At 49.6% G+C, this 16,312-nt stretch overlaps 1 protein-coding gene across 1 annotated transcript in view; it reads right to left on the minus strand.

Annotated features, from left to right (window-relative positions):
- LOC105077370 (solute carrier family 22 member 1) overlaps nt 1-12,528 on the minus strand; it is a 32,247-nt gene extending 19,719 nt beyond the window's left edge. Inside the window, exons 1-3 of the mRNA XM_010965777.3 lie at nt 11,839-12,528; nt 6,375-6,478; nt 1,482-1,636 (exon numbers count right to left, since the gene is read on the minus strand). Coding sequence (XP_010964079.2) covers nt 1,482-1,636; nt 6,375-6,478; nt 11,839-12,249 — 670 coding nt within the window. The 5' untranslated portion in view covers nt 12,250-12,528. The remainder of the gene's footprint in view (nt 1-1,481; nt 1,637-6,374; nt 6,479-11,838) is intronic.
- Nucleotides 12,529-16,312: the final 3,784 nt, after the last annotated feature.

The raw sequence follows: 16,312 nt of genomic DNA on the forward strand, positions 1-16,312 counted from the left end.
GACCCACGTGGAGGTGAGGCAATGGGACCCGGGTGGAGGCAGCAGGGGACTGAGACAGGTGGGATTCAGATGTATTTTGAAAGTAAAGCCGATAGCATAACTAGGGGAGGGGCGGGGGCAGTTGGTGCACAAATGGAACAGGCTTGGGGTTGAGGGACAGCCTTCTGGGTCCTGCCACGTTGAAGGGTCGGGGAGATGAGGAGGAGCCAATAACGCAGACTGAGCAGGAGCTGCGGCCCAGGGCCTCGAAGTGTGTAACCCTCAGGGAAGCGGGGACACGATGGGTGGAGCAGAAGCCAGGGGGCGCTCTCACTCCATCGCGGACAAGTAAGTTGCGATGTCTGTCTCCCTTTCTCTCTGGCCTTAGAGCTCCTTGAGGGAGGAAGGGCGCCTTATCTACCTTGGGCCCCCCAGCCCTGCGCCAGTGCCTGCCATATGGCCACAGCCACGCTGCAGGGGCAAGTCTGGGGCGGGCACTGCTCAAAGCTACACCTGCTGCAGTTCATCTACCTCAGGGCATTGCCCTTTCCACCTGGAGGATACTGAGGCTCAGAGAGGTTATGGAACTTGCCCAAGACCACACAGCTGGTGTGTGGATTTGACCTTAAATTAATCCTCTTTACTATGTGCCAGGTAGTGCGTGTTCAGCATACAGATAGCTGGGCTGTCAGTGCTGAACTCAGTAAACTTAACCAGCACGTTCAGTTCATGGTTTCTTGAGGGAAGAACATGATTTTTCTTGGCCCCACTATTTTTCAGAAAGCCAAGCCATAGGACATTTTCAGAGGTAACAAGACGTGACAAAAGGTGGATTATCCTCACTGCTGTCTGACGTGCCGTCCACAGGCTGAGGGACGCACGGATGACTCTTTGATACTTTCTTCTAAGAAAATGTTCGTTTTCTATTCCTACCCTGCATAGACAATTTGAAAGAAAAAAAATTAGTATGTGGAACTACATTGCTTTACACCTCAATGCTCTAAATCATTCTGCTTCTGTCTTCTTTTATTTCCTCTTATGGTTTCTAACTCCTGAGTGTCCTTCAAACCAGTTGAGTTTGTTGTGTTTCTCTTGAGAGATGCTGCTTCTTTCATATTTAAAACGTTAGGGAAAAAAACCACTCTCCTACCTGTCTCCCCTTCCTGCACACCCCGCACTGCTCTTAACACATCACATGTGATCTTTTTGCTCCCAAACAGATCAGTTGATATGGAAAGATTGATCTATTTAAGTGCTTAAGTGTCTCTCAGACCAAAAAAAAGAGCAAGAGAGAGAAAAGGAGGCCATCCTGATACCATGCCAGCCCAAGTCGCACAGACAACAAACACAGCTAGAGTGACCACGCTTTCTCTAGACCCTGCAACTATCACCCCCACCAAAAAAGACGCACCTCCACATTTGGCTTCATTCCATTCTACCCCACTACCTGACCTCTGCGGCTCCTTAAAGTGTGTGGGAACCCCAGGCCAGCAGGTGCTTACTCAGGGTGTAGCCAGCCGTCCAGTTGCCCTTGCTGACCAGCCCCTGCATCAGGCGGAAGAGCAGCAGGGAGATGTAGTCTGGAGCGACAGCCGTCAGGACACCCAAGACGGCGCTGATGAGGGTGGTGGCCAAGAGGCATACTTTACGGCCAAACCTTCAGAGGCAAGAAGACAGGGAGGTAAGACAAGGGTGTTGAGTGTTTGGAAGCATGATGGGACACCAGGGGTCTCTATCTGGAGACAAGATACTGCTTTCCTGAGGGACTGTGGAGTCCACTGAACATTACTGCCCCTTCTCAAAGCTTGACTTGGTCCACCCTCAGCAAACAGTGACCAGTGGCTCTTGCGCAGTTAATTAGGTTGCTCCAAAGAGGAGTCCTGGTCGCTCTCAGAAACATAGCAACACAGCCAAGGATGAGTGGCCTCCCTCTGACTTTCCCCGTCCTCACACTCATCTCCTCTTATTATCTTTGTATATAACAGAGTGTATTATCACTAACAGATTTAACAGGGTGCACCAGAAACCAGGCTTTTCCCCTCACATACTTAGTCTTATCAATGGTCATAAAAGTTTTTCTGGGAAAATCTTCAGTCCTAATAGTTTAATTTTTGAGAATTTTTTTTCTTTCCTTTTTCCATGAGTAAAATGGGCAAATTATTTGCTAAAATTTTATCCCAGAATTGTGCTTAATTGATTTGATCTTTTAAATCTTACCCCACATTCTCTGGCAGTAAAGCAAGGAGGAGAGGGACCAACCTCATGTGTGGTTACAGTGAGCTCATCCCACACCCCAGATCCCTCCCCAAGCCGAGCAAGCCCACTGCTCTTCTCGGTCATCCTCCTTCCCGGCTTCCAGTTTGCCTCCCTCGTTTATCTACGCCATGTCTTCTTGCCTCAAACCTCCGAATATAAGAACTTCTTGTCAGAAGCCCACATCTTCTCAGCCAAGAATGTTCAAACGTTAACAGTCCAGTGTCCATTTCCTCCATCTTTTCTCCTGTGTCTCCTCCCAAAGGCAGCCCCACCCGCTGCACTCAGGCCCAGCCCCTGACTGTCCCCCGTTGATCCTTCACTCCCTCCACAATACTGCTCTCATCCTGGACCTTTCATCTCTCTATGTCATCATTTGCATCTGTCTTTTACAGACAACTTGTTTTAAAGAGTTGTCCACGCAATGATCCAAAATCTATGAGACACAGCAAGAGCAGTTCTAAGAGGGAAGTTTATAGTGACACAGGCATACCTCAAGAAACGAAAAAAATCTCAAATAAACAACCTAACTTTACATGTGAAGGAATTAGAAAAAGAAAAACAACAACAAAAATAAAAACCCCAAAGTTAGTAGAAGAAAAGACATCATAAAGATCAAAGCAGAAATAAGGGAAATAAAGAAAAAAACGCAATAGAAAAAGATCAGTGAAACTAAGAGCTAGTTCTTTGAAAAGATAAACAAAATTGATAAATCTTTAGCCAGATTCATCAAGAAAAAAAGATAGAGGGCCCAACTGAATAAAATCAGAAATGAAAAAGAAGTTACATTTGACACCACAGAACTACAAAGGATCACAGGAGACTACTACAAACAATTATACACCAGTAAAATGAGCAACCTAGAAGGAAAGGATAAATTCCTATAAATATACAATCTCCTCAGACTTAATCAGGAAGAAATAGAAAATATGAACTGACTAATTACCAGTAATGAAACGAAATCAGTATTTAAAAAAACAAAAACAACAACAACAACAAAAAACCCTCCCAACAAACAAAAGGCCAGGACCAGACATCTTCACAGGTGAATTCTACCAAACATTTAAAAAAGAATTAACACCTATCCTTCATAGACTATTCCAAAAAAACTGAAGAGGAAGGAATGCTTCATTCTAAGAGGCCAGCATCACCCTGATACTGAAACTAGACAAAGACACCACAAAAAAAGACACTTTCAGGCCAGAAAGTAGGCATAGAGGGAATACACCTCAACATAATAAAGGCCATATTTGACAAGTCCACAGTCAAATTTATACTCAATGGTGAAAAGTTGAATGCATTTCCTCTAAGATCAGGAACAAGACAAGGATGCCCACTCTCACCACTTTTATTCAACATGGTACTGGAAGTCCTAGCCATGGCAATCAGACAAAAAAAAGGGGGGAGGGGAGGAAACCAAATCGGAAAAGAAGGCGTAAAATAGTCACTGTGTGCAGAAGACATGATACTATACGTAGAAAATTCTAAAGATACTACCAAAAAAAAAAAAAAAGTATTAGAACTAATAAACAAATGCATCAAAGTTGCAAGATACAAAATTAATATACAGAAATCTGTTGCATTTTTTTACAATAACAATTATCAGAAAGAAAATTAAGAAAACAATTCCATTTACAATTACATAAAAAAGAGTGAAATACCCAGGAATAAATCTAATCAAGGAGGTAAAAGATCTATACTCAAAAAACTATAAGACATTGATGAAAGAAACTGATGACAACAGAAAAAAAAAAATGGAAAGATATACTGTGCTCACGGATTGGAAGAATTAATATTGTTAAAATGACCATACTACTTAAGGCACTCTAAAGATTCAAAATAATCCCTATCAAAATATCAATGGTGTTTTTCACATAACTAGAACAAATAATTCTAAAATTTGTAACAAAGCACAAATGACCTCAAATAGACAAAACAATCTTGAGAAAGAAGAATAAAGCTGGAGGTATCATGAGCCCTGATTTTAAACTATACTGCAAAGCTACAATTATCAAAACAGTATGAACTGGCCCAAAAGCAGATACATAGATAAATGGAACCAAATAGAGAGTCCAGAAATAAGTCCACACTTATATGTCAAGTAATCTACAACAAAGGAGGCAAGAATATATAATGGGGGGAAAGAGCCTCCTCAATAAACGATGTCGGGAAAACTGGACAGCCACAAGTAACAGAATCGGACTAGACTACTATCTCACACCATCTACAAAAATAAACTCAAAATGAATTAAAGACTTAAATGCAAGACCTGAAACCACAAAACTCCTAGAAGAAAACATAGGCAGTATGCTCTTTGCACTCGGTCTTAGTAATGTTTTTTGGATATGTCTCCTTGGGCAAGGGAAACAGAAGCCAAAACAAAGAAATGGAACTACACCAAGCTAACCAGCTTTTGCACAGCAAAGAAAACTGTCAACAAAATGAAAAGACTGTCTATAGAATGGGAGAAGATATTTGCAAATAGTATTTCTGATAAGAGGTTAATGTCCAAAATATACAAAGAGTTCATACAACTCAACATCAAAAAAAAAAAAAAAAAAAAAAAAAACAGATTTAAAAATGGGCAGAGGACTTAAATAGACATTGTTTTGAAGAAGACATACAGATGGCCAACAAACACATGAAAAGATGTCCAACATCACTAATCATTAGGGAAATGCAAATCAAAACTACAATGAGATATCACTTCACACCTGTCAGAATGGCTACTATCAAAAAGACAATAAATAACAAGTGTTAGTGAGGATGCGGAGAAAAGGGAACCCTAGTACACTGTTGGTGGGAATGTAAATTGATGCAGGCACTATGGAAAACAGTATGGAGTTTCTTCAAAAAATTAAAAATGGAATTACCATACAATCCAGAAATTCCACATCTGAGTATTTTTCCAAAGAAAACAAAAACTTATTCAAAAAGATATATGTGTCCCCTATGTTCAATGCAGCATAATTTACAATAACCAATATATGGAAGAAACCCAAGTGTCCATTGATAAATGAATGAATTAAAAAATGTGTAAACACACACATACACAATGGAGATAGATATAGATACAGATATACACATATATACACACACACACATATAGAAACCATCAAATATTACTCAGCCATAAAAAAGAATGAATTTGTGACAACAGAGGTAGACCTAAAGGATCTTATGCTAAGTGATATTCAGAAAAAGACAAATACCATATGATTTCACTTACATGTGGAATCTAAAATACAAAACAATTGAATGAACATAACAAAACAGAAACAGAGTCATAGATACAGAGAATAAACAGATGGTTGCCAAAGGGGTGCGGGTTGGGGGATGAGAGACATGGATGAGGTAGACTTAGAGGTACAAACTTCCATTTACAAAATAAATGAATCACGAGGATGAAATGTACTGCATGGGGAACGTAGTCAATAGTAATGGGATATCTGTTTGGTGACAGATAATAACCAGACTGATTATGGTGATCAGTTTGAAATGTATAGAAATATTGAACCCCTAAATTGTGAACCTGTAACTAACAGTGCTGTAGGTCAGTTACACTTCAAAAGCATATATACATATACTTTCTTACTCATAAATGACAATTATGTACCCCTGAAAATAATTACATACACACTAAAAAAATTCTAACCTAACATGACTGAACAACTCACTCTAACTTCTTCCTACATGTAAAGATGAAATTAACATACTTTAACAAAATACTGAGTGGAGGAGGGGGAGTTGTTCACACACAAAAGTCCACATCTCCCATCTTAACATTCCCACCCACTTCCCCACGAAGCACTGCAACAGAGACTGTTCTTAGCCCACTATGTCCCATCTCAAAAACTGGCCTGCCCATCCCCACCCATCTGCTAGAAGCATCAACCTTGGTTTCTTCCCCTCTTCCTCTCAGCCACATACCGCAACAGTACAATCTACATGAAGTTTCCACCTCTGAAATCCATCCTAAATCCCCACCTTCTCCCCTGTCCTGCTGCCCCACATAGTTCAAACCACTAGCTACCGTGTCTTATCTCCCTCAATTTCTGCCTACCCTCTACCACCACTGTCCCCTAAAATCGGTCCTCCCCATAGCGTTGATGCTCTGTCCAGTTGGACTGGCTTTTACATACCTGTCTGCAATGTAGCCGATGCCCAGAGAGCCCAGTAAGAAGCCCACGTTCACACAGGACTGAAAGAGGTCCACCTTCCAAGAGTCCTCACACACCAGGTTAAACTGCGGGTCACACCGCGGTCAGAGGGGCCAAAAACACAAGACCGTTTGTAAGTCCTGCTGCACCTTCCATGCTCCCTCCACACAAAGGTAAATGCACAACACAGAATGTGGTGTCCCCAGAGGCTTCACATCATTTTCTCTACCACATTTTCGTGAGAAGAATTCAGGGTTCCTGGTCAATCCCAGTCAATGTCATGATATGCCTAATATGTTTACCTTTGTTGTACCCTCAATATACACCAATTAAAGAGGATGTTGTCAAGTGTCATTGACAGTCAGCTGTCAAAGGACTACATAGCCAAGAGGTAAGGTTTCTAAAAGAAATCTCCAAAACCAGAAATGTAACTAAATAAATATAACATGTGTTCCAGAATTGGTCAAAAGCCCTTAATTAACATATATTAATTATGTATGAGTATGTAGATTTTACCAGCAATTATGTAAAATTGTCGTGACCCGGGAACTGCTGAGCAGAGAGGCCAGAAGGAGGGGCTTCCTGGGAGCAGCCCGAGCACTGCAGGGTTGGGGTGGGACTGAGGGGTGGCAGGGGACTCGGAGGGTCTGATGTGACAGGAGCCAGGGAAGGACCAAGGGGGAAAGACAGAGGTGAGAGCAGGAGCAAGTCTGCCTGAGGAAGGGTGTCATCATGTGGGGGATTCAGGGGATGTCCCTCCATGTGTGACACACACATGGTGACACCAACACGTCCAGGCACCCTGGGAAGCCCGAGTGCGTGAGCAGCGCCACGTCCTCCTGAGGGCTCCCAGGGGTCAGGAGAAGGATGGCGCTCCAGGGAGACATGAGGGGCTGGGGGGCAGCAGCCAGGGCACAGCTCTTAGCTGGATGCTATCCAGCCTGAAATCTGTGTTGTGTGTCCTGTCACAGCCACAGAGCTACTGTGAGCACCAAAGGGAAGAAATCATGTGCAAATTGTTTTGGTAAATAATACACCATTTGGGGGGGGTATTTATTTATTTTTTTAGTGGAGGTGCTGGGGATTGAACCCAGGACCTTGTGCAGGCTAGGCACACACTCTACCATTAGGCTCTACCCTCCCCCCACCCTTTACTTTTTAAATGGAGGTTTTACTGCACACCACCCTCAAACATCTAAAGTCGCCCATGTGAGCTGTGCCTTGGTCCCAGCCTGGGGGTCCATCATGAAGACCCCTGTGCTCTGCACTCAGCCAGCCTAGGGTTCCATCTGGCCAGCTGCTTACTTCCTTGATATGAGCAATTTTTAAAATAAAATGTAAGTAAAACTCCACACTACCACTTGACTTTCAGAACTGACCACGAGCTGGCTCGACTGTCTGTCTTCTGCCCAGACTGGCCGTCTGCTCCCGTGAGTGGTTCAGCTCTGGGAGGCAGGACAAGAGACCACTCAGCACCATGCCTGTCCTCTGCCAATCCAGGTGTTTAGCCCCCTTAAAATTCAGCAGAAACCACCCCTTCCCCTTGGAGCCTCTCCTGCCGTTCTTTGGGTTTCCCTGCTGCCCTGGACCCCACCAGTAGAATGCGGGGGAGGTCACTCCTGGGTGTTGTCACCCAGCTGTCCCAGGTCTGTATCTCCAGCCCTCCCTTTGTAGCCTCTGCGCACATCGCCCAGCACGACCCTCTGTGGGGACTCTATTTCACCAAAGTCACGGTGAGGGGCCCGGGGTTTTTACTGTCTGTTCTCCTCTTTGCAATCAGCGTCCCTGTAAGATGTCTCTGCCACTCTTCCTGAAATGTCCTGGGTGCCCTCCTGCCCCGGGGAATGGGGCAGAAGCCGGGGCGCTCTCAGAGCTGGAAAAAGGGACATTTGGCTTCACCCGCTGACACCGCCTCCCCTGAGAACTCTGCCCCAGGCCTCACAGAGTGTGTCTGTCTGGAGGCACCCCCAAGACTGGGAAACCTGCCTGCCCCCTGCACTCCCAAACTCACCCCCAGCCAGAGTCCCTGGGAGATTTTGTGCCACCAGGAAGACAGGCTAGGCCCCTTGGGAAAGCCGGGGGCTGCCTAGGGGGAGCGCGGGCTTGGGTCCTCAGGCCCACTGCTCCTGCTTGGGCATCACCCGGGCCAGGCCCCGCTGCAGGACGCAGACTGGAGAGCTGCATAGAGACAGTGCGCACCCCACTCGCCCGAAGTCACCCAGAGTCCTGTTAGAATGCAGGTTCCCAGGGATCCTGTCCCAGCAGGTCACAGGTCAGAATCCAAGTGAGCCCCAGGATGAGACGAGTTTGGAGACATAAGCACCCTCACCTCTGTCTGGGGCCTTTCTCGGGCCCCCTGGCCTGAGGTGGGGCTAATTGAGAGCCAGGGCCCCTGAGGGGAGTCACAAGTCAGGACTGTGCACATTCCTTCTCCAGAAGGACCCTGACCCCATCCTCCAGGACAAGGAGGGCAGGGAGCCGGGTATTCAAACAGGTTGGCTCATCGCCCTCCCTTAAGCAAGTTCCAATGTCCAAGGCAAGGCCAAGTTAAAGATTATTTCTGCAGAAATAAGTAACAAAGATGAACTACCCCCAGAATAAGCCTCAGCTGAGGAGGAAGAGTGGAGGCCAAGGTGGTTTTGAAGCATCAGAAGGGAAAGGTTGAGTAGAGCCCCTTCCTTCCAGGAGCTGGGCTCCCCTGCACCACCAACCTAGAGGCCCTGCAGGTCTGGTCACCTTTCAATATGTCCAGAGGCGTCCCACCACCCTCCACGCTCAGCGTGTCCCCGAAAGAACTCTGTACAGCCCCTCCTCCTCACTCTCTCTGCAAAGAACGGCTCCAGGATTCTCTCAGACCTCACCACTGCTTGGCTGGTCGGTCACCTGGAAGCCCAGCTCTTAGAACCACAGTCAGCCAGTTGGTTCCAAAGCTCTGTAGGTCTTCTTGGCTGTGTCCCCTCCTTTCCTGCCCCCACCCAGGCCACCACCTGGCCAGGCTGCTTCCTGTGTTCCAGCCTCAGTTTTCAGTAGCTCCATTCACACACCCCACCCTCTCCCCCAGCGTCTCTTAACTGGGTTCTTCTTTCCCTTCCTGTGACAACCATGTTGGCTGCCATTTCTCACCAGGGCTCATGTCTCGGCCTCCTCCTCAATCTTCCCCCAATCTCCACCCCCACCCCCACCAGCGCCTTCCCAAGGTCCAGCGAGGCTCATCTCCCTCCTCTGCCTAAATAACACCTAGCTCCCAGCCCTGCCTCGAAGGTAGGGTTGTCAGATGTAGAAAGAAAAAAAAAATACAGGGTCCCCTGTCGAATTTGAATTTTGGATAAACAACACATTTGTTTTGTTGTTTTTTAGTTTAAGTATGTCCCCTGCAATATTATTCCCGGCCTCAGCAATCAATATCAAGGACCGTGCGACATCTGGGACATAATTATCCTTAAAAAATTGTCCATTGTTTACCTGAAATTCACATTTAACTGGGCACCCCGTATTTTATTTGGCGCCTTTGCGGCATAAGGACTCCATGCCCTGGCTTGAAGGTAAGCTGTCACTGCCATTCTCCCCCTTGACTCCTCTGCCAACAACTTGTTCCCTGAGTGTAGCACCCACTCCCTCTCCCCTGAGCTTTGTTTGGCTCATGGTCCCCCACCCACCCTGTTCCCTCTCCTGGCTGTTCGAAATAACCCCCCAAGGCTCCATTTAAATGCCACCTCATTCTGGAAGACACCATGATCAGCTCAGTAGCTAGGATCCTCAGAGTCCCCTGGTCCCTCTACATCTCCCACATGTGATGTGGTCTTGGGTGCCGGTCTTATCCCCACGTCCCTCCCTCACTCTCTGGAGACTGCAGACTCCCTGAGGGACCCACATAGGTTCTTCTCTGTCTCCCTCCTGGCACCACCCCAGCGCCAGAACAGAAGAAGAGCTCAGAGCATGTACTGAATGAACAGACAGAGAGGAGATTGGGCGAATCCTTGCCTCTGAGCCTTTCCAAGCAGAGTATGCCTCAGCCACAGAGAACAGTACCTCCCCGTCCTGGTCTGCTTCTAGTTTCCCAGCAAGACCAGTGGCCAATTCAGTGTCCCTGGGAGGCGAGTCTACTAATGGGACATCTGTCATGGAAGGATGACTTGGGGACCAGATGTTCATGCAAGACAGGTAAAAAAGTCACACTTGTACCTGCTCCTCCCGCGGGGGAAACTTGCTGCCCGGCCGCCCTGCGCCCCAGACAGTGAGCTGGTGAGGCTGGAGGGGAGGACATGGCGCCTTCCTCCAGGGACAGCCCAGACGTGTTGACGCTGAGACCACTAAGCAACCTTGTTTCAGATGAGCAGTGCCTCACCCAAACCAAGACTTGCCAACGGAACTCTGTATCATTCGGGCCTGTGGCTTCGCCAGCTGACCCTGAGGCCAATTTCCAAGTGCCCACAGTGCAATACTTTCAAAAGGGCTCATGAAGGAAAAACATCTGGTGGCTTTTTACTAAGATATTCTCAAAACAAATGCTCAAATAACCCATTAAACTATCCCAGGGAGGCCCTTTTTCACCTTCACACTCGCAGTAGGCTATCGAGGGGACACGCAGTGTAACTCGGCTTGTCTGGCCAGCACCTCCGTGGTCCTCAGCTGACCCCTATGAAGCAGGTTATCATCATCGCTGGTTTACTGGTGGAAAAAACAAGGCTTAGAGAGGCCAAGTAACCTACCCAGTAATGCTCAGCCAATCCGGGGCATGGCTAGGATTCAGTCTGACTCCAAAGCCAGGGCAGCCTCCACACCACCTCAGTGGCCAGGGTTTAGCTGTCACATATCCGTGACGCTTTTTTTTTAAATTGAATTATAGTTGATGTACAGTGTGGTGTCTGTTTCTGGTGTACAGCACAGTGATTCAGTGATCAATATGTATGTACATATTCTTTTTCATTACAGGTTATTACAAGATATTGAATATAGTTCCCTGTACTATACAGTGGGTCCTTGTTGTTTATCTATTTTATATACAGTGGTGTGTATCTGTTAATCCCAAACTCCTAATTTATCCCTTCCCCCTGCATGACTCTTGAATGGATGGAAGAGACTCACAATTCTAATCATTGAGGCACTGGACCCCAGGTGAGTTCTGCAGGCTCTTGGAGAAACCAGCAGGACAGAAAGAAGAGGAACCCGTCTCCCCGTAGCCCCGTGTTCAAACAATGCAGCTCAGCCTGGCTTGCAATGGTCTCTCTGACCCTCAGTCTCCTCCTCTAATGCCCAGAGTCTGTGGAGGATTAAACAAGGGAAGACTCCCAAGTGCCCAGGATGGAGTCTGACACATGCTGAGGTTCAGTGACCAAAACCCTGCTTCCTCTTTCCCGATGGGAACCTGAACCTTGTGGGATTTGTTGTACGTTTCCTCCCTGCCCCTGACACTCCCACATCCCCCAGAGGCAAGGTCTGCTGTTACCTCGGTCACGATGGAGGAGCCAGGCGTGTCGTACACCCAGCCGTGCTGACAGGGGCCCAGCGGCAGGTGGCTCCGGTTGGCGGCCAGGCCGGCCAGCGGGTCCACGCAGCCGAGGGTGCTCTGGTTCCAGTCCACCTCGTAGCGGAGGCACTGCTGGGGGAAGGCCTGGCCCGCCGGCCCCGGGCCCGGCACTGTGTAGTTCAGCTCCTCCTCCAGGCTCCAGCCACATCGCCGGCTCAGCTCGGCCACGCCGGGGCTCCAGCAGTGGTGGTCCGGGATGAAGGCCAGGAAGACGATGCCCACGTAGATGGGGGCAAAAGCAGCTGAGATCAGGCATAGGATCAGGAAGATTTGCTTCTGGAACCAGCCAAACTCCCCAACCTGCTCCAGAACATCATCCACGGTGGGCATGACTGACCCACCACCCTCATCGCTTGGACCAGACCGCTTCGGCTGCACGGTCCAGGGTCAGTGTCTTGTGTGGGGTTCTCTGCAATGGGCTGGTTTGAAATAAAATTGCTGTCTAAGCATGATACTGCAGAAAGCCAAACAGCTGGAAATAATCTTTCACCCCGTGGCGCAGGTTTCAGGCAAGGGCGGAAGGCAGGGGGGTGACTGGCCAAATTGTTTGCTTGGCTGGGGAGCAAGTCACCTAGGCTGAGGTCCCAGTTCTGCTGAGTTAGAGCTTACAGAGCAAGAGGAGGGAGTGAGCGTGCCTGTCAACCTTCCAGCAGTCTCTTTCAGGCTCCTCCAAAGGGATTATCTATTTTGAAACTTTTTATGATCCAGATAAACCAAAGCTCGCACACTGGTTGCCAGGCACAGCTACAGGACCTCCTACTTGCGGTGGACACCTGAAGCGGGGTGGGGCGAGGGTCTGACCTGGGTGGTGGGAGAACCAAGCTCTCCAAACAGACCCATTTACTTCCATCCTTGTCCTAACGTGGGGTGACCAGGGTCTCCAGGACCCACGTGGGACCCCACTAGGCGGGATCCTGGCTGCTGGACTGTGAAATACCCTGAATCCCCAGGGCAAGTGGGCCAAAGGGCCATCTGGGCCCAGGGACAGGAGCCCCACGGGCCCTGGCCAGAGTTGCTGACGAAAGGCATCAAAGGGCCGCAGGCAGAAAACACCCTCCCCCTTCCCCCATTTCAGCCCTGGGAGGACCCAGGATATGAAGGGTGGGTCCCTCTCTGTGCAAACAGGAGGGACAGATAAACAGAAGCACAGGGTGCCTGTGTTGTTCCTGGGACTCTTGTGTCTTCGCCCTGTGGGTGCTGGGAGCTGGCCTCACACCCAGGGGCCCACCAGCTCGTCTGGTAGAAAGAGCAGGGCCCACCTCGGGGGCTGCAGCTCTGCCATCGCCGTTCCCACCCGGGCTGCAGCAGAGGACTGGCCGGGGGCAATGAAGAAGACCAGGGGCAAACCTCCCCAAGGCAGGGCCTCAGCACACGTGGGCCAGGCACTGCCCTTTCTGCCCACGTGAGATAATAAAAACTGTATCTTGGTCTCCAACCCCCACGCCCACCCCCACCCCCGACACCCCATCCTGGTCCGGGGCTGCTGAAACCCGTCTCACTTCCCGGTGACAGCAGTGTCTTCTGTTCAGCAAGGTGACTCTGGGCGGGTTCCTGGCCACAGGAAAGACCAAACCATGGTTAGAAACTGGGAACTTTCAGCCCTGCCCGCGCTCTCTTGAGCAAAGGGGAACCCTGATTTGTGGCCAAGTCAGGGACAGAACTGTGGGTAACCTAGGGACCTAAGAGTGATGGGCTTCCAGGGTAGGGAAGGCAGTCTCGTGGAACTGAGCACTTAACCTGTGGGTTTGATGCTCTTTCCAGGTAAACAGTGTCAAATATGGGGACAATACAGTATTAAATTGTAGGACACTCAGCTGGCTTAACAGAAATATATTGCTTCTCAGTTGTGGGGGCCAGAAGTCCAAAACTGATGTGTCCGCAGTTTCCCAGTGAGGGTGAGGGGAGGCTGTCCCAGGCCTCCCTCCTGGCCTGGTGGGTGGCCGGTGTCTCCCTGTCTCTTCACACACTCCTCCCTCTGCTGCAGTCACTGTGCCCAAATTTCCACGTTTTCAGAAGGACACAGGCTTAGTGGGGCTTAGGGCCCAGCCACCCCACTGACCTCACTTTACCTCGAACACCCCTGTAAAGACCCCATCTCCAAACAAAGTCACATTCTGAGATTCGGGGGTTAGTACTTCAACATGCAAACTTTGGTGAGACAAGATTCAACCCTTAATGACCGCACTACTCCAGCACTCAAATGTGGGGGAGTAAGGAAGGGGCTGGTCAGAGCACCATTTCAGTGGTTCTAGGACGGTGGTCCCTCAACATCCCCAGAAGCCCCCACGTACACCAGAATCTGGGCACTCAAGCCCCACAGCCGGCCCTCCTCCGTACCGGCAGCTCCACATCCATGGATTCAACCAGCCACAGATAGTGTAGAACCGTAGCATTAACTGACGAAAATCTGCGTATACGTGGACCCACAGGGTTCAAATGCAGTTTGTGTTGTTCCAGGACAATGGTGCTTCAATATCAGGGCCGTGGGTCAGTTTTTTGGGAAATTTGACCCAAGGAGAGAGAAGTGTTGGAGGCGGGGAAGGGATGGCAGAGGCAGGAGCAGGGGAGGGGGCAGGGCCTTCCCCTGGGGAGGGCAGGTCTGAGGTAGCAGGTGCCCCCGGCCCAAGTTGTTAATCAGCACTGTCGTCTTGTACGGACAACCCACCAACCTGCTCCGTGTGACCGACAGCAGAACAGCAGAGCGGTGCCCACGGTGACAGCAGCCCCTCTGCCGTGCACTGGCCACACACCGCCAGCTTCCCCACGGGGACACGGGCAACCATCGAGGGCACGCTGCTCACTGTGCTCACGGTTCCCCTTCCCGGAGGCTCACTGGCCGGTTCCTACCGCACTGTCCTGTGCCCTCAGCAGTCTCTCCCTTTAAACACTGAGGGCCTCACAGCAAGAAAGGCTATTCACCTTTAACTCAGCATTTTCCAAACTTTCTTGAGCCCAGGTCCTTTCCATTTTTGGTAGAACGTCTGTCAAAATCACACAGAAGAAGTGCTGCATGGGGCACACTTTGGGAAACGCCACTATACGACAATCCATCCACGTGCCAACGCGACCTTTAGTTCAAGGGTGATTTCGTTACTCCTGAGGCCCCTCCCCCCATGCCTCCAGAGTCCTAAAGCCACGAGGTGGGCAAAGCAGGACAGGCATCGTCCCAGCAGTGGAGAAGGCGACAGTGTCCCCGAGTGGAGGGTGGCCCTTCAGGGGTGTCAGGGTGCAAGCAGGGTGAGGAGGGCGACCCACCTCAAGGTCACCAGTGCCAGACTGAGGAAATTTCCAGACTGACGGAAACTCAAGAGACATGGCAACTGAACGGGACAAGATTCTGAATGAGATCCTCTTAGTGAAAACAGCGTTGCCATGATGACTGGTGACACCTGAGCAGGACCCTAGGTGCAGCTTGTGCTCTGGGTCGGGAGGGAGCCTTGTGCTCGTGGGGGAGGGCATCCTGAAGTGTCCGGGGTGGGGATGCAACCGGGAGGCAGGCAGCTCACTCTCAAATGGTTTAGGGAAAATAATGTTCTTTGCCCCATGTGTTTAAATTTTTGGTATGTTCCATCAAAATTAAAAAAAAAATCTGAAGCCAAGAGTCACAATGTTTGCCTGGGAACTGAACCTCCAGTACCCTCAAGGCCGTCTGGGCACCGCACCCGCCCCATGGGATCCAGAACCCACATCACCTCCCTACTCTGGTGGAATGAGGTCGCCCCCCGGGCGCTTTCCCCAGGACATGCTGAGAGTGGCCGCCAGGTGACCCACATTGTCGCCCTGTCCAGGAGTGTTTCACAGCCTAACTTTGGCCTTTCCCTCTATCTTTAAGGAGAACACTTTATTTTCCCCAGGATGGTACTTCCTGCCAGGCTGAGAGCCCGAGGCTTTCCAGTGTCCGCACAGCCAAGGCTGCCCAGGCCCAGCCCGGCCATACGAGTGTTAAAGTGTCCCCTTGTCTTTCGTTTCTTCTACCTTATGATGCTCAAAAGCAAACTCTGCCCTCCCCACCGCTCCCACTGCTTTGGGGGCAAGAGCACACTCCTTACTGTGACTTCCAAGGGACTCTTCAAGTTCCAGGACTGCTCCAGCCTTACCTCTCCAGCCCCTCTGGTCATTCTGTCCCCAAACACACGGCCACCTGCCTCAGGGCTGCCCCACCCCGGGAGGTGCCCAGGACAGCCCGGCTAGGACGCCCAGCCCCAAGCCATGGCAGCCCCGCCCAGGCTTTCTGCAGTGACACCGTGCGCCCACTCTCCCAGGAGACAGCATCTTCGGCTGGCTACGCGAGGCCAACCCCACGTCAGCCCAGTTCATCTGGACAAATGAGAAGTTGCGTCGCAGTCACTGAGTCAGGGGTTTTTAATCAATCTAACCTCGTCCGTACCCCCTG

This window comes from Camelus bactrianus, chromosome 8 (assembly GCF_048773025.1).
Source record: "Camelus bactrianus isolate YW-2024 breed Bactrian camel chromosome 8, ASM4877302v1, whole genome shotgun sequence".
NCBI classification, from domain to species: domain Eukaryota; kingdom Metazoa; phylum Chordata; class Mammalia; order Artiodactyla; family Camelidae; genus Camelus; species Camelus bactrianus.